The following is a 24,900-nucleotide window of genomic DNA, read 5'->3' as shown; positions in this document are numbered from 1 at the left end:
ATCTGCTACCTAGTATTATCAAATCATGTTTTAGCCTGTTTTATTGTTGTTTAGCTACTTAACTTCGAATTGGAAATGTGTCGGCTGGCCTTATCTTCACGAGAGGCGCCATCACGACCGGGTTCGGGTTTAGGGCCATGACAAGTTGGTATCAGAGCCTAGGTTACATAGGTCTCACGAGTCATGAGCATGTTTAGTAGAGTCTCGCGGATCGATACGGAGACGTCTGTACTTATCCTCTGGAGGCTTCAGAACCTTTAGAAAAAACTTCACATTCTTGAATTCTTATCGTGCGTCCTTGATTCAGCTTGAAATGTAACTCTTTGAATTCCTTCCATGCATTCGTATGCGCGTATGAGCGCTCAGTATCAGATGTGCATCGATGGCTTGTGATTCCCTGGTTGAGGGGCGAGATGTGATCTCCATGTGCATTGATGTTGGGCCAGTCTGGAGGACTTGAGGCCGGATTTTGCTTGTAGCTTGAGCATTGAGGTGCTGATTGTGTGTGCACGTGCTTTTGGATTTATATGTTCGGTAGTGTCCCTATTAGTGGAAGTGATGGCTGGATGACTATGTGATGAGTATGATGTGACTGCGAGATGTATACATATGATTTAGAAGCGACGAGAAGAGTCTGCTTGAGGATAGAAGAACTATTTGGTGCTTGATTTCCATCATGACTTGATGTATAGCCCCGGGTTATGGGTGTGTGAAGAATCTTTTCATGTTGTTTAGTTGGGGAGTGGAGTAGATTTCATGTTACGATATGAGTTCAGACTTAGGAAAATTAAGTGATTGCGTAATGTTTATGACGGTGGAAGGGTATGAATAGCTATTAGTTTGAGGCGAAGCAAGTGGGTTACCTCCTTCGGAGTGTTCTGAAGTTTGTGTGAACCTTACGTTGTTTGTTGGAAGATCTCTTTTACCAGTGAAACATATGTATGCAATTTGAATTTGGGTTGCTTAAGAGAGTGGGCTTGACTATTGCGAGGGTGAATGCGAGATTTGTAGAAGATTTAAAGTACTGGATGGTCTGTGTTTCACGAGCTGATGAAGGATTGAGTTTAATCTCACTGTGGTATTATGGCAGCAATAGAGTATATGCATTATGAGTTATTGTGTGTGTTTCGATCTATGGCTTTGAACCAAGTGGAAGAGTATGCTATTGAGTTGTTGATTACACGGTTATGTGCTACACTGGTTCCAGTTGGAGGTGTGCTGGTGAATCAGTTATGGCCTACGGAGATTGAGACCGAGGATGGCTCGAGTGAAGGAAAAATTCTTGGTAAAGGTTATAGTATGCTTCATAGGTGTGAGAGAATTCACGGAATGTCTTGAGTTCTTGATGGTAAGTAATGCTCGGTGCATAGAGCAGGAAGTTGCATGGTTGCATTGGGATGAGGTTATATTGTGCGGTGTCGGGGTGCTAATTAGGCGCAGGATGTTCGATTCTTTTGATCGGGCTAATTGCAGTTTGGGTAAAGTGGATGACTCTAGAGAATGGTTCCAATGCGTTCAAGATTTTTCATGTAACGAGTGGAAGTTTTCGAATTGTATTTTTTTTTGGCTAGAAACTGAGTTTTCATTGGAAGATGTCAAGACTTGTGGCATTCTCTATATTAATTATGGGATCCTATGTATCAGTATCAGAAAGGTAAAGGTAACAAATTCAGATTCGCAGTAAGTCCTTTCAGGGTAGGTATTCTGAACGTGGTGCTTTTGGAAACATTTAAGAGAGTATTCAGCAGTTTATGAGCCTTAAGTGGTGTGGTTTTACGTTAAAGTTGTATGGCAAGGATATGATTAGTTCTTTGGATGTTTACGAGGTAATGAGCTTCTACAGGTGTTTCACGACAATGCTCATAGGTTTTAGTGGCCTGTGTAGCTTGGTTGAGTTAGAAGAATTCAGTCATGTCAGCTTTGGTTTTGTCAAAAAGATAGAGGCAGAGAGTTCTTGATGATTCCTACTGCGGTTAGAGATGCGTATTTTCTGCGAGTGTAAGAAGTAAGGAATGTGTAGTTATTTTCTTCTGAATGGGATCAATGGAAAGTTCTTGGTTGGTTGAGTACATAGTTGCTTGTGGCTCGGAAGAGATATGGAATTCTCATGTTATTTTAGGATGGTTTGGTATATGCGATAAGTGTGGAGGATTGATATTGGCGTGTGTTAGGTTACGGTTCAGTTCTGAACGGAAGGTCATAAAATTCTTAGACAGCACGGGAAGTTTAGATAATTAGAGAAATGGGCTTCAGATGATTAAGGAAATGGTATTGCTAATTGGGGTGATTTGACGAGGGTATATGTTTCAGAAAAAGGCAATGTGATTAAGTTGATGGTACTTCGGTAGTATTGCGGCACTTTCTTGTTGGATCGACTGCTGATATTCGAGTTTGCTTAGTGGCACAGAAAAATCATAGGAGTACCTCTCATGGATGATTGGGTATTGGAGGTGTGTTGTATCTTTGGACAGCGGAATTGGGATCAGGTATGGCGATTCGTGTGCTATATGGAGTTGGAGACTGGGAGTTCTCATATTCAAGCTATGTTGTGGTTGTGGGTCATGTGTATCGGCACTGTTTAGTGACTATCAGGGTTTAGACACCCGAGGGGATCTTTTGCTACTTGGTATGTTAGATTCTGGATGTGGTATTGGGAATTGACTGGTTGTCTCCGTGTGGTGTCATTCTGGACTAGTGTGCTAAGGCGGCGCTGTTGGCTATGCCGGGAATGCCACGGATCGAGCGAGGTTCTACGAATTTTGTTCTTGGTAGAGTAGTTTCATGTTTCGAAGACCCAGCGGAGGGCTGGGAAAGATTGTCTTCCTTATTTGGGCACCGTATAGTATGGCACCGGTGGAGTTAAAGGAGTGGAAGGAGCAGCTTCAGGATTTCCTTGATAAGGAGTTCGTTGGCAGGCCAATTTGGATGCGTGTTCTAACTTGAGACGGCTTGGTTGGCTCCGAATTGTATTGTTGAGGGATGTGTTGATTCGATTGTTATTGAGCTTATCAGTAACCTGGGGAGATCTATGAGTTACCTTTCTGTGTTGCGAGGCATTGTGATTTGTTGGTTATAGGCACACATGGTGCGGTTTTATTGGGGTTTCATAGCGAAAGTCAAGCGGGAAGAGTAATTGGGTGTTGCTCGGTGAATGGCGTATCGGTTATGTCCTTTCGGGTTTGTGTGGTGTATGTTATTTGCTTCACAGTGGGTATGATAATTTGCTTTGGTTCCAGAAGTCAAATTGCGCGTGGTTGTCGATTTCGAGCATAGTGACTTAAGGTATTTCATGTGGACCAGTGTTTGGATAGGGTCGCGCATTGCAGAGAAGTTATGTGGAGGTATGACCCTTCGGGTTAGATTCGCGTATTCTATTTCTACAACGTGTGATGGGTTCTCAGCATTTTATTATGGTGGTACTGGTGAATTGGTGGTACAGCCCTTTCGTTCGAGTAGTCTTCATGATTGGAGTACATTCGGATTGTTGTCTATTGGTGCACGAATTGCACGAGTTGTGGCTTTAGATTGTATTGATGTATCATGTCACCAGAGTAGTGGTGTTGGATTAGATGAGATCGCCGGGAACTGAAATGAGTACAAACTGATTCGATTCAGCATGTTGGAAGGATAAATATCGAGGTTCGTCTCAGAAATGTGCTATGGTCTTTGCCAAAGGAGAAGTGGCTTCATGAACGGTTGATCTAAGAAATGGTTATGGCTTATTGCCTATTTCATTTATCATTGGCAGTATATGAAAGTGACGGAATGAGACTTTAGTTGATTAGAGGTTTTCTATCGATATTCGGTTGTGGTGTGCAGTTGCCGTGATTAGAAGTTATCGCTACCAGTGTTTGAGTTATGTGGTATATCATGTAATTTCACCTGAGGTTACAGATATGGTTTGTTAATGCTGGTTCGGGCTTATTCTGAATATAGATGTGAGATTCTAATCTTGTGGATGATTTCGGAAGTGGAAGTGTGGTTCCAAGGTTTAAGGGCTAGGTTGGATTGCGAATTTTTAGTTGCATTGTGTTAGCGGACCTATATGAGATAGGGTGACGTGGGATCACCCCCGGGTATATGCATGGTAAGGTTATTCAGCGATTGGTTGGCTTTTGGAACAACTCTAGGCACGTTCAAGGACGAACGTATGATTAAGTGGGGGGGATGTAACGACCCAACCGGTCGTTTTGAGATTTTGCACTTTGATCGTCAGCTCTCGGGCATGACTTACCCCGTGTGGTGTATTATGACTTATGTAAATCGTTGGTTTTGGTTTCAGGTTAATTGGAATAAATTTGGAAGAACAGTTCCCAGTTTGAAGCTTGAAATTTGAAAGGTTTTACCAATATTTGACTTGTTTGTATATGATCTCGGATCGAATTTTTATGATTTGGTTAGCTCCGTTAAGTGATTTGGGACTTAGGAGCATGATCGGAATGTGTTTTGGAGGTCCGGTGTAGAATTAGGCTTGAATTGGCGAAAGTTAGTTTTTGGCATTTTCCGGTTGATACGTGAGATTTTGATATAGGGGTCGGAATGGAATTCCGGAAGTTGCAGTAGCTTCGTTAAGTCATTCGGGATGTGTGTGCAAAATTTCAGGTCATTCGGACGTGGTTTGGTTGGGTTTTTGATCAAAAGCGAAATTCGGAAGATTTTACAAAATTAGGCTTGAATCCGATGTGTTTTGGTTGATTTGATGTTGTTTGAGGTGTTTTGAGGATTGGAACAAGTTTGAATAAGGTTTTATGATATGTTGGTGCCTTTGGTTGAGGTCCAGGGGGCCTCGGGTGAGTTTCGGATGGTCAATCGGACCATTTCATGCCTTGGAGATGCTGCAGATTTGCAGGTTCAGCTGTTACAGGGTTTTGCCCTTCGCGATCGTGTAGGGAGTCTCGCAATCGCATAGAAGCTTTTGAGGGGGGCCGTCCAGTTGTTCTTCGCGTTCGCGAAGGTTGGCCTGCGATCGCATAGAGTGGAGTGGTTATTGATCGCGAACGCGTAGTGAAGGTCGCGTTCGCGTAGAGTTAAGCGGGCCAGGGGTCTTGGTTGGATTTTTGTTCATTGCGAACGCGGAGGCAGTCCGCGATCGTGTAGAGTTAGTCACCTGGGCATCGCATTCGCAGGGTGTTTGACGCGTTCGCATAGAGAAAATTGTGGAAGCTGAGTTTTTGTGCTTCGCGATCGCGAAGGTTTTCCCGCGACCGCGATGAAGAAAATTATGCCTGGGCAGAAGGTTTTTAAACTCGTCTTGTCCTCGAATGTGGGGTTATTTTCCTCCATAGTTGGTCATTTTGGGAGATTTTTGAAGGAGATTGAAGAGGGATTCAAGGGGAAACGATTGGAGGTAAGATTCTTGGACCTAAAACTCGATTATTATGTTAATTCCACCTAGAAAATCATGAAATCTAAGCCTAAAATTGAAGAGCTAGGGCTTGAAATTGGAGACCAAAAATTTGGGATTTGAAGGGTCATTTGTGGATGGATTTTGATGTTCTTGGTATGTATGAACTCGTGGGGAGATAAGGAATCTATTGATGTGAAAATTTCTGAATTTCGAGACGTGGGCCCAGGGGTCGGGTTTTGGTAATTTCGGGATTTGTGCCCTTTATTGATTGTTTTCACTTGGGCTTTGTCCCCTTAGCATATTTTGATGTCCTCATTCTGATTGGATAGAATCGATGTGCGTGGAGGCCGATTCGAGGGACAAAGGCATCGCGAGCTAGAGATTTAGCCGATTCGAGGTGAGTAATGGTTGTAAATGATGTTCTGAGGGTTTGAAACCCCGGATTGCACATCGTAGTGCCATATTGAGGTGAGGCACACGTTTGATGACGAGCATGGGGTCGTACACTATTGGGGATTGTGACTTGGTCCGTCCCGATTGATGATTTTACCGCGTATTTGATTGAAAAATTATTTGCTATCATTGTTATTTGGGCTGAATGCCATATTTGGGCTTCGAGCCAATTATCTGAACCCTTCGGGGATTTTTGTTGATATTTTCTCACTGTTTTGACTTTATACTTGAACTCAGTCATGTTATTTTCCACTGTTTTCAAAACTCAGCCATGTTCACTCAGTTTTAATACTCAAATGATATTTAAATGATGTTTTGGGTTGAGAAACACTGTTTTACTGTTGCCCGAGAGGCTTATGTGATTTTGACTAAGTAAGGCCGAGGGCCTGTGCTGTGAGGATATCTTTTGGGTCGGGCTGCACGCCGCAGCGGTGATACATTGATATTGATTATGAGGCCGAGGGCCTGAGATTGTACGCCACGAGGTGGCTTGATATTGATATGAGGCCGAGAGCCTGTTTATGATGTCACGAGATGGCTTGATATTGCGCTTGCCCCGTAAGGGACCCCTCCAGGAGTCTGCACACCCCCAGTGAGCGCGGGTACCCATTGTGATGTGAGATATAGCCCGAGGGGCTGGTATGGTTCTATGTGATTGCCCGAGGGGCTGGTACTATTCTGAGATATTGTCCGAGGGGCTGATTTGTTGACATTGTGCCCGAGGGGCGAACCTTATGTGCTTATCTTTCTTATTTGCCTGTTATTTACCTGTTTAATTGTGTATTTGTGCCCGAGGAGCGGATTTCTGTGCTTATCTGGACTAGTTGTTCTGCATTCATTTGCATAACTGTTGAAAAAGTCATTTTCAAAGAAGTTTAAACCGAGCTAAGATGTTTTAAGGGATTTTACAACTTCATTGCTTTCTTACTGGTTTCTGAACTGCTTCTATGCAGCATGTTGATGCACTTTTCGTGATTTCTTACCATTCAGACTTTAGTTATGATTATTACTCACTGAATTGGAGCACTCACTTTACTCCCTGCACCTTGTGTGCAGATTCAGGTATAGCGGGTTTTGGCTGATCAGAGGCAGAGTTATCGGAGTTTAGAAAGGTAGCTGCCGGCGTTCACAACACTGCTTTTCTCCCTCTTTATTCTATTAGTCTGTACTTAGTACATTCCAGACTTTGTCAGTTGTATTTAGACCTTAGTAGATGCTCATGACTAGTGACACCCCGGTTTAAGCTGTGTTTGGGTTGTACTTCCGCATTGTTATGATATTATCTGCTACCTAGTATTATTAAATCATGTTTTAGCCTGTTTTATTGTTGTTTAGTTGTTTAACTTCGAATTGGAAATGTTTCGGCAGGACTTGTCTTCACGAGAGGCGCCATCACGACCAGGTTCGGGTTTAGGGTCGTGACACTACCACTAGCACATTCATATTCTTCCAAGAATGAATATGTATTCATAAATCAGATGTTGTCACATTCACATCATGAATTGGCCATAGTCATCTATATGTGCTTTACGAAATCTTATGTCAAATCGATGACAAACATTAACTTCATAGAGTGAAGGCTTATTTTGAGAATCCTTATTATTCTCATTACCACGATAATGACGATTATAATTTCGTCTATTACCACGTCCACATCCATTGATACCTTTATGGTAATAATTTTGTCTTCTTTCAGACTTATTACATATTGCTATCACATTCTCTTAAGGGAATGAGAATGGAGCAAATTCAGTGGGACGGGTTTTCAATTCTTTGCCCACAATCATACCTGAATTTGATCATGGCACGACATTAAAATTTTACCACTTTGAGTGGTTATAATTTCTTTCAAACTCCATTAGAGTTAAAATCAAGTTTTATTGTCTTTGCTTGTATTTAAAATCAAATTATAGAATGTCAAGAATCTAAAAGAGAAAAATAAAGTAAGATACTTACCATAAATCCAGAATTTAATCATGAAGGAAGTTCATGGAACAATTGACAATCATTATGCTCAATCCCAAAGCTTCTACTCAATTGGTTAGAATCTCATGCTGATAACGTGTTATGAAATAATAAAAGAAGAAAGAAGAGTATTGCAGAGAAAAGTAGGGAGAGAGAATTCTTATTGATATTGGATGAATTACAATGGAATAGAACCCTCTATTTATAGGGAGAGGGTGACTTAGCCACCAAGCAATGAACCCTAGAATCTCTCTAAATATAGACATTCACCATAAATACAATTTTATTTATAACAGTAAATATTTTATTGACATTAATCTAAATGTTGGAAATTAAATGTGACATTTCTTAAAGGCTATAAAAGATGTCATAAATCTTTTACCAAATTACCTTACATGTCATAAAATCAAAATGACATTTTTATAAAAGTTCGTAAATAAATATCGTAAATCTTTTTCTGACATTTACCTAAATGTCGTAAAATTCCCGACAATAAAATTTAAGACATTTAGGACAAACGTAAATTAAATGTCGGAGATTAAATTTGTGACATTTAAAATACATAATACGACATTTATATAATGTCGTCATATGTCCTATTTCTTGTAGTGAATGGACATAGCCTCTAGAATACAAAGCGTGTGACAATGTGGATGCTTGCCTGAGCCCATAAAGGGCATTCCAGAGCTTGCAAACTAGAGGAGATGAAGAAGAAGACAATGAAGAAGAGGAAGGAACAGACAACCTTCATAAAGATTTCCTCATCAAAATCCCCATGTAGAAAAGCAATATTGACATTTAATTGTGAATAAAGGCCATTTCTTTTTTACAGCCACAACAATTAAAGTTTTAACAATGGACATCTTTACAACAGGGAAAAAAGTTTCATGAAAATCTGTTCCTTCAACCTGGGTGTCCCCCTTATACACAAGTCTAGCCTTGTATCTTTCTAAGATCCCATCAGCTTTGTATTTAACCTTATACACTCATTTACAACCAATAGATTTCTTGCCTTGGGGTAACTCAACAATGTCCCATTAGCCTCCAAGGCCTCAAACTCCTTTTTCATGGCATCCTGTCACTCATGAGTAGATGTTGCTTGAGAGTAAGTGTTAGGCTAAAAAACATTATACTCACTAAAGGTAGAAAAAAATTGGAGTTAGAAGACCTAGGGCCTTGAGAAGGAAAAGTGCACAAATAATTTTGGAGATAGGAAGGGGGTTATGAGGTCTGGAGGACCTCCTTACTGCATGAACTATTTTATGAGAATCAAGAGAAGAGGTGGACTGAGATGGCAAGGAAGAAGGAGGGGAATCCAGAGTAGGACTAGAAAAAACAAAAAGAGGTGAGGTAGACTCCTCATAGGGAATAACAGGAGATGGGGATGAGACAGGATAAGTGTAGGATGATAATGGAAACTCAGAATACAAGGTTGAACAATTAGGCTATTGCACATAGGATAGCTCCTTGAATTTGCTTGAATAAAAGGGAATATGTGTTCATGAAAAATAACATCTTTGAAAACAAAATAGGTTTTAGTATACAAATCATACAACTTGTAGCCTTTCTTAGCAAAGGAATATCTTAAGAAGACACAAGGGATTGTCATTGGTTTAAGTTTGTTCATGTGAGGCTTTGGAACAATAGAATAACATAGACATCCAAAAGCTCTAAGATTAGAGTAAGCAAGAAGTTTATGGTAGAGGATTTCATAGGAAATTTTATCTTTTAGTAGACTGGAAGGGAACCTATTTATCAAATAGGTTGTAGTGAGGATGCAGTCTCCCCAAAATCTAATAGGGAGCCCAGATTGAAAGAGAAGAGCCCTAGCAGTTTCTAAGAGATGCCTATGTTTTTTTTCTATAACCTTTTCCGTTGTGGGGTGTGAGAGCATGTTGTCTGATGCACTATCCTTTTTTCAGATAAACATGTTGAGCCAACAATGCTTGACCCTAATTCTAGAGCATTGTCCCTTTTTACAGTTTGGACTTTTAATTGGAAGTGTGTTTCAGTCATGGCTATGAAGCCTTTTAATAGGTCAAATGCATTACTTTTGGCATCCATTAAGTGGGTCTAATTGGCTCTCAAGAAATCATCTACAATGGTCAAAAAATACCTTGAGTCATTATAAGTGTGAAATGATAAGGACCCCAAGTATCAATGTATATTAATTGAAAAGGCTTTGTAGTTTGTATGATGGTATTAGAGAATGGTAGTCTTGTTTGCCTTGTTAAGGGACAAATTGGGCAAGAAAAAGATTGTTTAGGAGAAAAATGTAAGGCAAGAGCAAGGATATGTTTCATTTTAGAAAATAGAATGTGCCCGAGTCTATTGTGCCACACCACATCCATTTTATTAAGATTGTTCAAATTTGAATCAGTATGTACATATCTCTTATCAAAACCAACACTAGTTACATCTGCACTAATGTCACGACCCGAATTTTCCACCCTCGGGAGTCGTGATGGCGCCTATTGGTGAAAGCTAGGCAAGCCAATTATTTTAACTATTTACCTTTTTCTCATTTTTTTAATCCTTTAACAGTTATGAATCAACATTATGTAATCAGCGGAATTAAATAAGCGGAAGAACAAATTATAACCATTAAAATACTACCAATACAATTTCTTAAACATAGACTACTAAGGACTGGTGTCACAATTTCACAGACAGTCTAAGAATACTACAGATAAGGGGTCCGAAAGATAAATACAACGCTGTCTCTGAAATACATAAAAGAAACAGAATGAAGGAATAGAAGGAGATGCCAAGGCCTGCGAACGCTTGCAGGACTACCTCGGGTCGCCTGGTGAACTGGAAGCAGCAACCTCACCGCGGTCCGAAAATTTCAGTGTCGGGATCTGCACAAAAGAGTGCAGAGTGTAGTATCAGCACAACCGACCCCATGTGCTGGTAAGTGCCTGGCCTAACCCCGGCGAAGTAATGACGAGGCTAGGACCAGACTACCAAATAAACCTGTGCAGTTAAATTATGTACAACGGAAAATAAAGATAACACTTTACAATTAAAGATAGGAAGGAGAAACATGTTGCGGGGAAATATCAAGTAACAATGGAAATCCAATAGATAAATGAAAAGAATACTATAACTAAATTATCAGCAAGAATCAGGAAATCGAAGACAAGTGCACGGCATCACCCTTCGTGATTTACACTCTTTCACAAATATCATGCACGGCATCACCCTTCATGCTTTACACTCTCTCACAAATATCATGCACGGCATCACCCTTCGTGCTTTACACTCTTCCTTACCCAAGAAACAATCACAAAGCAATTTGGGTAAGGAAATCAATAACATCACAATAAAATCAAGTAACCACAGAAACCCAATAAATAGACGTAGAGAACATCATAACTCAATTATCAACAAAAATCAGGAAAATCAAGGACAAGTGCACGGCATCACCCTTCGTGCTTTTACTCTCGTCCTCACCATAAGAATCAATATAATCGGCACGGCATCACCCTTCGTGCTTTTACCTCACATAATCATGGCACGGAATGATCCTTCGTGCATTAACACTCTCTCACAAAATATCATGCACGGCATCACCCTTCGTGCTTTAATACTCTCTCACCAAAATAATGCACGGCATCACCCTTCGTGCTTTAACACTCTTCCTCACCCAAACAACAATCACAACAATAAGGGCAAGGAATTAAATAGAATCACAATAAAATCACAATGAAAATCCCGGCAAGGGAATAGAATCAAAAGCAACGACATCCCGGCAAGGGAACAATATTAAAAGCAATAACATCCCGGCAAGGGAACAATATTAAAAGCAATAACATCCCGGCAAGGGAACAATATTAAAATCCTCTTCTCTTTTTCACATTTACTTCACAACTCAATTTACAACTTGAGCCAACGCTCTACCATGCTCAATTACCAATGGTACTTTCACAATTCGATTCACAACTTGAGCCAACGCTCTACAAGGTTCGAATACTAATGATACTTTCACAATTCGATTCACAACTTGAGCCAACGCTCATAAATGTTCAAACAACGATGATACTTTCACAAATCAATTCACAACTTGAGCCAACGCTCTTAGATGTTCAAACACCAATGATACTTTCACAAATCAATTCACAACTTGAGTCAACGCTCTTAGATGTTCAAACACCAATGATACTTTCACAAATCAATTCACAACTTGAGCCAACGTTCTTAAATGTTCAAACACCATTGATATTTCACAAATCAATTCACAACTTGAGCCAACGCTCTTAAATGTTCAATTACCCAATTTACTTCCACAAGCCTTGTTCAACATTAGGAATATCACATAAGATATGAACAATACAAAATGGAGTCGCATTAATCATAGTGTAAGACTCATGGGCATGCTTGACACCAACGTATAGATAGTCATCACCATGCCTATACGTCGTACTCAACAATTAACACATAGCAAATAGGACACGACTCCTAATCCCTCAAGCTAAGGTTAGACCAAACACTTACCTCGATGCCACGAACACAATTCAAGCCTCAACTACCCTTTTACCTCTTGATTCCACCACCAATTCGCTCGTATCTAGCCACAAGTTACTTAACTATATCAATAAATGCTATATGAATCAATTCCAATGCATGAAAATAGGTTTTGTAAAGTTTTTCCCAAAAAGTCAAAAATTGCCCCCGGGCCCACAGTCAAAACTCGAGGTTCGAACCAAAACCCGATTACCCATTCACCCACGAACCCAAATGTATAATTTGTTTTGAAATCGAACCTCAAATCGAGGTCCAAATCCCCAAAATTTGAAAAACCTAGGTTCTACCCAAAACACCCAATTTTTCCCATGAAAACCTTTGCTTTTGAGTTGAAATCATGAGAAAAGATGCTAAAGATTAATGAAAACGAGTTAAAAATGACGTACAATCGGTTTGGAACAGTACTTGTCTTTGGAAAATCGCCCAAGAGGGTTTATGTTTTGAAAGAGTTTGAAAAATGAAAGATTTTCGGTTAAGTTATGAATTTGCAGGTTGCAGTCGCAATTGCGACCACGGTTCGTAATTGCAAACCCTTCAGAAGACTGCTATCATCGCATTTGCGATTAATGTTCGCAATTGCGAACTCGCTTTTGCGATGGAATTGTCGCATTTGCGACATTGAAGGATTCCAGGCCACTTCGCAAATGCGATGGGCCCTTCGCATTTGCGATATCGCTTTTGCGATGACTACGTCGCATTTGCGACCCCAAGGCAGACCAGGTCTTTGTCGCATTTGCGATACACGTTCGCAATTGCGAGCCAGGCTTCGCAAATGCGAAGCCTGCAGACCTGCAACACACCAGCAATTCCTAAGTGCAAATTTCACTCTGTGGCACCAAAACTCACCCGAGCCCTCGGGGCTCCAAACTAAACATGCACGCAAGTCCAAAAACATCGTACGGACTTGCTCGTGCGATCAAATCGTCAAAATAACATCAATAACTATGAATTAAGCCTCAAATTCATGAAATCACTTAAGAACATCAAATTTTCCAATTTTTCTCAAATAAGGTCAGATTCACGTCATATGACCTCCGTTTCTTACCAAACTTTACAGACTTAACCTAAATCACATATAAGACCTGTACCGGGCTCTAAAACCAAAATACGTGTCCGATACCATCAAATTTCAAACACATTTTATTTCCAAAAACTTATATATATTCCAGAAAACAATTTTCTTTAAAAATTCATTTCTCGGGCTTGGGACCTCGGAATTCGATTTCGGGCATACGCCCAAGTCCCATATTTTCCTACGGAACCTCCGGGACCGTCAAATTACGGGTCCGCGTCTGGGTTCGTTTACCCAAAATGTTGACCGAAGTCAACTTAAATTCATTTTAATAGCAACATTTATTATTTTTTACAGATTTTTACGTAATGGCTTTCCGGATAGATGTCGGGACTGCGCACGCAAATCAAGTAAAACAAAAGGAGGTTTTTAGGCTCGGAACATAGAATTTATTTCTAAAACAAGTGATGACCTTTTGGGTCTTCACAACTAATCTCAGAAGAAAAAACACGGACATCATGTAAAACAATAGAGGAAAAATGAGAAAGAGATATGGGAATGATAGAAGTAGTAGCGGATGTAGCAGATGCAACAGGAGGCAGAATAAGCTTGTAGAGATTGTGATCCAATTTACCAAGAACCAGACGCATCTTCAGTGAAGGACTTGTATAGCACAAAGAGTTTTGGTAAACAGAACAATCCCATTGAACTGATCTAACAACTTATATACAGAAAGTAATTTGTAATGGAGGGAAGGAACATAAAGTACATGATGAATTGTGAAGTTATGAAATAAAGTCATAGATCTTACAAAATGAACTTTGACCTTATAACCATTGGGTAAGGAGACAAGACAAGGGATAGGTAAATGTTTTAGGTTGAAGAGTAAGTCTTTGTGGGAGGTCATGTGATCAGAGGCTCTAGAATCTATGATCCAAATAAAACTATCTACCTAGGAAAGCATACCAGATTTGGGCAAAACACTCTCTGATAGCAACTTACCAGCAAAATTAGCAGAAGCCATGAGGTTTGGAGTGGAGGAGGAATCAGAGATGTGAGTTTGTTGGAGAAGCATCATCAATTATGAATATTGATCCTTAGTCAGACTAGACACCACTGAATCAGGAACAATCTCAGAAGAAGTATCAGCTTGAGATCCCATACTAGAATCAATATCAGTAGAACAGGGACCATTGTTGGGACCAAATACACACGCAAGTATACGTAGCCGTCAAGTGATAAAGTGACTCGAAAGTCGGATGTCGAACCCACAGAGACTTAGTTTGACCGTTAACTAAGCAAACTAAAATATAGCTAATTGTCCAAGATATTTAAGAGTAATATTTTTCCATTAATCTACTATTGCGGAAATTAAACAAGTAACAATTAAATTATCATGAATGCAATTTTGTATGACGAGATTTTACTTCAGAGGAGATGGAAATTCCAGGATTGTGGTTGATTTATCAATCCTATTAAGTTTAACAATCACACTCATTAATCCAGATTATCTATGGTTGCTAATTAACTGGATCGTTTATATGAATAGCATGTTCCCACAATACTACACGCTTGCCCACAATATATCAATCCTATATTCCTATGGTATTGAGTCTATCATGAACGAATATAATACGGTATTTAATTAAGCAAGACTGTTAGATACACTCCTATCCTAACCGCGAAATCATTCCGCGAGCCACGGGTTCAGAAACAAGCTTTTTCTAATTCTACTCTAATCTAAACACGGCTTTCCCAAGCATAGCATAGATAGTAGGGTGAATTAGTAGCTATAATAATTCACAAATTAAAACTAGAATTAAGAAACAACCACAACATGATAATCTGAATTAACGAAGATGTAATCAATAAACGTTAATAATCATGTCAACCACAACCCTAGAACGTAGAGTGCTTAGCCACTCATGTTCGTAGTAACAATTTTCTAAGTATTTTGCATAAACAAATTACAAAGAAAAAAAAAAGGGATGAAGAACTCTATGATTTTCTCCTCCAAAAGTTGTCCACGTGATGTCCTTGCCTCCTTTCGCAAAACTCCTCCAAAGCGGCATTTTACGTCTATTTATATGTGTAGGAAAAGACCTAAACATGTAGGTCAAGTCCTAGTCAAACCAGGAGACGAATTAAGTCTTCAAAATTTGGAATGTGCACTCCCCAAACATGGCATCGCCAGGCATAACGCCTGGTGGACCTCACCCCAGGCCTGGCGTCGCCAGGCATAACTCCTGGTTAAGCTTGCCTTTGCCTTGCCTTGCCAGGTATAACGCCTACTACAAGCTTGGCATCGCCAGGTCTAACGCCTAAAATGAGTTTCGCGCCGCCTGCTCAATCGCGAGCAATGAACCTTGCGTCGCCAGCTTCTTAGCTTCAAGTCAAATTTCACGTTGCTTCCTAACTTTTGCAATCTCTCTCATTCTGATCACTTCTTCTTTCTTTTCATTTCTTTTGCCTTTGTCTTGTTTTTCATGTCTTTTTGATTTGTCATCTTTTATAATATTATTTTAGAGCATGAATTACACATTCAATGTTTATTTTGCTCCAATTTCATTTCTGATGTACCTACTCATAAAATAGACTTAATTAAGCCCAAATATAGTATAGTTTAGCATTAAAGCACCTAAAGTGTTAGGTAATTAATGCACTAAAAATATAGAATTATAGCCAAATATCAACCATCTCCAACTGAACATGAGCAACAGTCTTCCTTGGACCAGATCCCTTAATAAACTTGAAGTTGGGAGGGTATCCATGCAACTTATAGCATTTGTCAATGGTATGACCTAGTTTCTTACAGTACTTACAGATAGAAGACTTGAGGGAATCAAAATAGACTCTAGAAAAGTAGACTTGTTTGGATACACCCGCATTAAAAGAGGTAGAGCTAGGAAGAAACTGAGAGGAATTAGAAACTTGTCTCTGCTTCTCATCTGATAGTAGAATGCTGTAAACAGTGCTAACAGAAGGGAAAGGTTTAATCATGAATATGTTGCTTCTGGTTTGTATGTAGGTGTCATTTAAACCCATCAAAAATTAATAGACCTTCTGGATATCCTCATCCTATCTGATAGTCAGACTTAGCACCACAAGTACTGCAAGTCCTGACTCGAGTAACTGATAAAGTAATAATCTAGTTCCAGAGTTGCTTGATCTTATTAAAATAGGATGCAATGTAAAGAAACCCTTGTGAGATATGAGCTAACTCCTTTTTTGAGTTCAAAAATTATGGCAGCATCTTCCTGACCATATCTCTCTTCCAACTCTCCCCAAATGTCCTTGGCAAGCTCAGAATATTCAACACTACAAGCTATTTCCTTGGACAAAGAGTTGGTTAACCATGAAATCACTAAAGCATTGCACTTCTGCCACTGTCTTGCCAGGGGAGAAGTATTAGGAGGTTTAACAGAAAACTACATTGACAAAATCTAGTTTGTTTCTGACAGAGAGAGCTACCATAATAGTGCGTCTCCAACTCTCATACCCAGTACCATCAAATGGCACTGTGACTAAAGAGGTTCCATGTACATCACAAGGATGTACATATAAAGGATGACATGGATGGGTATAATCATCCTCATGGAAGACAGAACGAGAAGATGCAGGTCTAGAGGTAGACAAGATAGGGGGAGAGGAAGTCTCGTCCGGCATTTCTCAAACACAAGCAAAAAAATATCAACAGATACTAGGCATCCAAGCTATAGATGAGAAAAGTTACCAATGTCCTTCGCGAACCGGAAGGAACAACGGCCTTGGTGTTGAAAAAGCTCGTGAATCCACAGATGAAAAGACGACTACCAAAACCCTATCTTTGGCTTGAAGTTGATGAGGACCAAAAATCAGCTGAAGAAACCCAGCGTGCTCGATCGAATAACACAGAATATGAGAAGAATCAACAGCAAAATGCAAAATTTGTTAGGAAATTTGGAGATTTCCATAAAAAAAATAGTCAACCACAATGAATACAATCGACAACCAAAAACTCGACGAAAAAGCTGAAGGGTAACATCGGACGAGTGAAAATCACGAGGCCTAACTGGATCTTAGCTCTAATACTATGTTAAAACTAGGATTTGAGAGAGATATTGAAGAATTCATTGTTAGGGTTGAGAGAACATAGAGAGAGAATCGGGGATTCTCTTATTGGCTGAATACATAAGCAACCCCTTAAACTTATCCTTTTTTTCCACTTAGACACTTATACTAAGGCTTGTTCCAAACTTCCAATTGAACACTTGAACTCAAACTCAATTGTACCTATCAGGCACAATTCGCTGACTTGGCACATACGTGTATCTCACTTAAAATAAAGCGCGTGTTGCCAAAAACATGTGAAGATTTTGTCAGAAAAATAATTTTCCGGTCACAAATTTTACAACCATCTTTACTGATTCCGGCGGTCGCCAGGACCACCGCCGTCACAACACCATATTCTTCTTCTCAGATCCGGCCATCACCACCTCTTCTCCCACCATAGATCCGGCCACCACCACAGAGACCCGGCAACTTAAATCTAGTCGCGGCCACCTCTCCTCTCCGTAGATTTTGGCCATTAGAATTGTTAAAGTTTTCCAAGATTTCATCTTTGATATCTCCAAATCATCATCAGATGAAATTGAGCTATACCCATTTCAAACAGACGAAAAAGAGCACATACATGCCGTTTCTCTTTCACAATATTCACAAGAAATGATCAATATTACCGACTTTATCTTTGATCGCCAAAGATTTTACCAGTTGTGGCATTCACGGATGTTGGCATTTATTTTTTTCGACCAGTAGTGTTTTTGTTGCGGTTTGGTAAGAAGAAAACATCATTCACCAATTTTGCAGATTTGTCAACGAAGAAAACATCATTCAAGCCAGTAGAGTTTCATTTTTCGCCGGTATTCCTGTTTATCCGATAGAGGTTTTTGATTTTTTTCCTTGAGATTTTAACTTTTTTATTTTATTTTTGACGGTCCTTTTTCTCATTGGTAAATTGCCATGTCACAGCAAGTGACACTTACGCACCAAAATTTTGTTCAGAAATGTAAAATATGTGTTGAATTGGCACAGTATTTATATAGATAAAGTGTTCAGCCTTTCTTATTACTGTGATGAAAAAAAATCCGCCCTTCAATATACTGGGGCATGTCTATATATATAGTCTTAATATAGACCCTGCTAGCCCAAACTACTAAACTCATATAACCACCTAACCAACTAAACATTATACATCTGAATAAATACAAGGTGGGCTGCGAGGCCCAATACAAAGGAACACTAACACTAACCAATACTAACTACCAGATTTATTATGTAATACTATTTGCACTAATCTCAACAAAAACTGGACAGTTTATGGGTGAATTTTTTTGTAGTCAAAAAATTTCTTTTCTTTTACAAATAAATGCATGTTCAAACACAACTTCAACTATCAAATATTATTTTGAACAAAACTTTAATCTTTTTCTTTTTCAAATTTCACCCAAATCTATGTCCAAACGCTAGGTAAATATTTAGGAGGAGAGGAAGGTTTGGGGGGGGGGGGGGGGATGGGGAGATGTTGGATGTGTCCTTTGATATTTGGGCAGAGAAACACTGAAATGGAAGAAACAAGAGGGCACGTTGGCCTGTACTGGGAGAATGGGAAATAGAACATCTGGAAGATACATATTCTTGTGTAAACAACCCCATGTGAATATTGGGCCTTGAACTACTCTCATCTTTGGACTTTTTTGCCCGTTTTTGTACACCAACAAACATACACCACCTCGTTATAATGATGATGATTGGCATTATATTTTAAACAAATAATAAAAGATTTATATAACAACCATGCTTCGTTAGACCCATACCTGAATTTTTTGTGAAGGAAAACATTTTATTATAAATCTATGAATAATCTCTATAATTCTTTATTTCCTCCACACATTAAAATAAGCTAGTAATATTTGTATTTATAATAGTTCAAAACCTATTTCAACTAGAAATAGAAAAGCCTATTCTTATATTTATTCTAACTACAAATCCTATTTAGACATGAATTAAATAAATCAAATCCTAAATAATTAAGATATCCTAGTACAACTTTGAATTAGTTTTCCAACATTCTCCCATAATTCAAAGTTGTATATGTCTGACTTGTCCGCTGTGCAGTTATGTTGGAGCACTTCTCTCCAACTTTCACTTTTAATGAAGCACATGTCTCCATCCCTCAATTTGTTGAAGCACCTGTCTCCAACTCACGTTGATGCACTTTGTCACCAACCGTTGATGCACTTTGTCACCAACACTCAATTTTTGTTGAAGCACCTGTCTTCAACACCCGTTGATGCACTTTGTCACTAACCGTTGATGCCCTTTTCACCAACACCCAATTTTGTTGAAACTCCTGTCTCCAACACTTTGTCACCAACACCCTATTTTGTTGAAACATAGAATTAACTTCCAACTTTTTTTTAAACCTCTCCAACTTTTAGAGAAGACTTTCTTCATCTTGTGCCATACTTGTTTGCACCTCTTTAAACTTTTTTTTCATGAATTTGTCATGAAAATTTTCACTGAATAACCTAATTTTGTCGATAACTATTTATGATTTTGCCAACATATTTTTTGCCAGACGAGCGGCACATATTGGCTAGCATCGCCCGCTGACAGCGGAAGCTACTTGATTCTCTCCCGAGATCGTAGAAGCTCTGATACCAATATGAAGGAAAATATATTATTATAAATTTCTGATTGAACTCTACAATTCTTTATTTCCTCCACACATTAAAATAAGCTAGTAATACTCCTATTTATAATGGTACGAAACCTATTTCAACTAGAAATAGAAAAGCCTATTCCTATATTTATTCTAACTACAAATCCTATTTAGACATGAATTAAATAAATCAAATCCTAAATAATTAAGATATGCTAGTACAACTTTGAATCAGTTTTCCAACATTTTGGAAATTTTTTTTTTATTCAAATTCGCTTTTTCAGTAATGTGAGATTTAACATACGGAGAAGTCAAGGGAATTCAATATTTCATGTATATACATAATTTTTTTTTACCATACATACACATTATAATTTTTCAGTAAAAGTGTTCGGATGAAACTCCCCTAGCTCCGCCACGGGTTACCATAGGATGAAACCTCTTGAATTTTGAGAGAATGTAGTAGAATGTCATTTGATCATTCAGTCAACCAACTATTAAACTCTAAAGTCCATATATCTAGCAAACGAAAGTTTGACATTAAGGGTGTGTTTGGTACGAATGAAAATATTTTTCGGAAAATGTTTTCCAATTTTCTCATATTTGGTTGGCTTAAATCTTTTGAAAAATACTTTCCTTATCAATTCATTTTCCTCCGGTTGGAGGAAAATATTTTCCTTATCAAGAGAAGGGAAAACATTTTCCAAAGCTCCTTCTCAACCTTGCTCACCCTCACCAACCCACCCCACCCCCTCTCCCAAAAAAGGGTTTTTTTTTTTCAAATTTCAGTTTTTCCGTTACCACCCACCCTACTACCCCTCCATCCCGTCCCCCCCCCCCCTCCCGCAAAAAAAAATATTTTTTTTTTGCAATTTCAAATTTCTATTTTTTATTTTTCTGCACCCCCATCACCCCCAACCCCACCTAACCCCCCCCCCCCGTCTAAAAAATTTTTTACTTTTTTTTGTAATTTAAATTTCTCTTTTTTTTCCTTTTACTGCACCCTCCCCCAGCCCCGCCCCCACCCCACCCCCCGAAAAAAAAAATTTTAAATATATTTTTCACTTTTAATTTTATTATTTATCGGTTTAAAGACTCAAAACTTTACAAGTTCCAAAATTATGAGTTCGGAGGTTTATGGGATTGGAAGTTTACGGATTTAGAAATTATAAAGTTTACGGGTTCGAAATTTCGCGGTTTTGAAAGATTAGCCGTTCGAAAGTTTATGAAATTTGTGGGTCCGGAAGGTTGTTGGTTTGAAAGTTTATGGCTTCATATTATATCTAAATTATTTATGAATACTCTTGAGAAGTCATTTTCCTTAATTTGCATACCAAACATCGGAAAATGAATAAGATTACTACTTGTTTTCCAAGAAAATATTTTCTTGGAAAACATTTTTCACGGAAAACATGTTCCATTATACCAAACACACCCTAAATATTTTTAAATTTTCACACTTGAAAGAAAAAAAAAGGAAAAAAAACAAATAAAATCTGCCGCGAACGAAAGTTTGACATTAAATAAAAAGATATAAGAGCAAGTTTATTATTTTCGAATTTCGACAGATCCTACGAATTTCTTGATCATAGCAAAAAACGAATAAAATGTCTTCGTATAAATGGAGGATTTGGCAAAAATATATAAAAAGGAAATTATAAGTAGATCATGTGAAGTAGCAAAAGTTGCAATACGCTAAAAATACGGTCACGTCAAGTTGCAGATAATCTGGTACATTCTTGTCCAATTTAACAAAAGACCTCATCCGTCCAATCGTATCGTCAAAACTGATTGGTTTGATGTTTGTTTTAGTTGGGCAAATTGATTCGAAATTTGATGGACAGATCGGCAGTAGCAGTCACGGACACTCTATTATAATCTTCACTACTAAAAAAATAAATAGCAGCAACGGACAAATTATGTAGTTAAACAGTAATATTCACAGTTAATCCTACTAGCAATGGATTAACAATAGATTATCAAAAAAGATTGTTAGCTACGAGTGATCTAGCGACAGGAAGGGGTGTCAAATGGGCGGGTTGGACTGATTCTAGGCGGGCCAAGATGGATTAAATCAATAAATGAGACCTGCCTAAAAGTACTTTCGCATGAGATGTGCCGGGTCAAGATGAGCAAAATTTTGGTATAGCTCAACCTGCTCAACTCTTACCAAGCTTTAATTAATGCATATTATTTCCTTATGAATTATTTAATTATCAAATAAAGGATATGTATGATGGAGCTATGACTCGGGTTAGGACTGTGGGAGGTGACTCAGAGCCTTTTCCAGTTGTTATGGGGTTACACCAAGGATCGACGCTCAGCCCGTTCTTATTTGCTCTGGTGATGGACGCACTGCCACATCATATCCAAGGAGAGGTGCCATGGTGTGTGTTGTTCGCTGATGATATAGTTCTGACTGATGAGACGCGAGGCGGCGTTAATGGGAGACTGGAGGTATGGAGGTAGGTCCTGGAGTCTAAAGGTTTCAAGTTAAGTAGGACTAAGACAAAATATGTGGAATGTAAGTTCAGCGACGTGACGGGGGAAGCGGATGTAAAAGTCAGGCTTGACTCACAGGTCATCCTCAAGAGAGAAAGTTTTAAGTACTTAGGGTCAATTATCCAGGGAGATGGGGTGATCGACGAGGATGTTACGCACCGTACGTATTGGGTGGGGTGGATGAAATGGAGGTTAGCGTCTGGAGTCCTGTGTGACAAGAATGTGCCATCGAATCTCAAAGGAAAATTCTATAAAGCGGTGGTTAGACCGACCATGTTGTATGGAGCTGAGTGTTGGCCAATCAAGAATTCACATATCGAGAAGATGAAAGTAGCAGAAATGAGGATGTTGAGATGGATGTGCGGGCACACTAGGCTGGATAAGATTAGGAATGAAGATATTCCGGAGAGGGTGGGCGTGGCTCCCGTGAACGACAAGATGCGGGAAGCGCGACTTAGATGGTTCAGACACGTGCGGAGGAGAAGCCTAGATGCACCGGTTAGGAGGTGTGAGCGGTTGACTTTGGCAGGTACGAGAAGAGGCAGAGGGCGGCCAAAGAAGTATTGGGGCGAGGTGATCAGGTAGGACATGGCGCGGCTTCAAATTTCCGAGGACATGGCTCTTGATAGGAACATGTGGAGGTCGAGCATTAGGGTGGTGGGCTAGGGGGTAGTCGAGAGTTCTTCCCTCTTTGTACCGGGTAGACTGATAGAGTTTTGTTTAAGTTTGTTAGCGGTCTATGCTGTGTTCACATGGTTGGTTGCATAGTTTTGTGTTATTATCTTTTCCCTTATTCGTTGTTGTTATTTTCTTTCTGGCATTTTTTGTTGTTACATGTCTTTTCTTTTGTTTCTTTTCTGATATTATTGTCTCTCTTGTTGAGCCGAGAGTCTCCTGGAAACAGTCTCTCTACCCTTTTCGGGGTAGGGGTAAGGTATGTGTACACTCTACTCTCCCCAGACCTCACTAGTGGGATTTTACTGGGTATGTTGTTGTTGTTGTTATGGTCATATATAACATATCAAACAAAAAGTATTTTGAGAAAGTTGCTCATGGATCAATTTTGTCTAAAAATCAACTCAACTTTAGACGTGTTGGGTCAAGATGAGCTAAGTTCAACAAATTGGCGAGTCAAAGATCCGTCCAACCTTGGGCGTGTTGGGCGGGTCATATTTTTTTGGACCAATTTTGACACCTCTAGACATATTAGTGACGAAGTTCATAGTCAATTCTAGATTTTTTTTGTAACTCTTGTCAAACAATTGGGTCCCAATAACTTCTTCTTTTTTCAATTTACTTTGAAGAAAAGATGCTTTTAATAACATAATCATCGTAGGATTTTGTCAATGTTTGGTGAAATATGACAGAAGTGTAAGTCAACTCCTTTTGAAGCATTTTGAATTTACTCAGACAAGTTCGTTGAAGTATTTTGAATTTACTTAGCCAAGTATCAAGAACTATTCAACTATCATAATAAACAAGACGAATTCAAACTCAATATTAATAATTTTAAATTGAAAATTAAACTGCGAATTTAAAATCTCTAGAATGATACTTCATTACTTCTGATAATACTATAATTCATGTTATCTCAAAAAAAAAAAAGTATTTCTTCATTTTTTTCAAATTTTCTAAAGTATTATTCAAATGTTTTATACAATATTTGGGACTACTTCAATTCATACTCACCTCTATATGGAAGAGAGTGAAAGTCTTAGCCTGAACCCTACACCTAGGCAAGCTAAGATTTCAACAACTAAATTACAACAATTCAAGTCAACTTGCTTTTATCATTTTTTATGTACTATTTTCTCCGTTTCAATTTACGTTAACATATTTGACTGGGCACGAAGTTTAAGAAAAAAATAAAGACTTTTTGAAATTTATAGTCCAAAACAAATCAAAAAGGGGTCCAGAATATTGGGTAGAATTAAAAGTGTAAGCTAAATTGTTTTCAAATTTAAAAAGGGGTCATCCTTTTTTGGAACAAAGAAAATAGGTTCACATAATTTGAAACGGAACAAGTATCTTTTATTTGGCTTTTATACAATTTCGAAGGTTAATAAGTACATATCACGTTGTTGGCTAACATAATATAAAAAACAAGAAACAGAAATTGGCAAGGAGTGTTGTGATGAATGTGTATAGTCTTTTACCTATGTTTCAAATTCGAGCCTTTTAAATATAAAATAACTCTTGTAAAAGATATTTACCTCTTTAGTGACTCATTTACACCAAAAAACTTAATTAATCGGATTAGTATGTCTCAAAAATAAGACTTCATAAATAAATAGTAATAATAAAAATTAGGATTTGAGGAAATAATTGAGATAATTTAAGAGGAAGGGAAAAATGTAAAACAGATGAAATTTGTCATGTAGCTGTTGTCTG

The 24,900-nt window shown here is 38.6% G+C and overlaps 1 protein-coding gene across 1 annotated transcript; it reads right to left on the bottom strand.

The window, feature by feature from the left end:
- Positions 1-15,980: 15,980 nt before the first annotated feature.
- On the bottom strand, positions 15,981-16,970 carry LOC109213764. Its single transcript, XM_019377593.1, has 4 exons — positions 16,776-16,970; positions 16,505-16,732; positions 16,416-16,423; positions 15,981-16,278 (listed from the first exon to the last, which is right to left on the bottom strand). Exons 1-4 carry the CDS (start codon positions 16,968-16,970, stop codon positions 15,981-15,983), a joined length of 729 nt encoding a protein of 242 aa, XP_019233138.1.
- Between the last annotated feature and the right edge of the window lie 7,930 nt (positions 16,971-24,900).

The sequence above is a fragment of the Nicotiana attenuata genome, unplaced genomic scaffold (genome assembly GCF_001879085.1).
Source record: "Nicotiana attenuata strain UT unplaced genomic scaffold, NIATTr2, whole genome shotgun sequence".
In the NCBI taxonomy this organism is placed as follows: Eukaryota; Viridiplantae; Streptophyta; class Magnoliopsida; order Solanales; family Solanaceae; genus Nicotiana; species Nicotiana attenuata.
The sequence above is the reverse complement of the archived record's forward strand: the minus strand, read 5'-3'. Positions and strand labels throughout refer to the sequence as shown.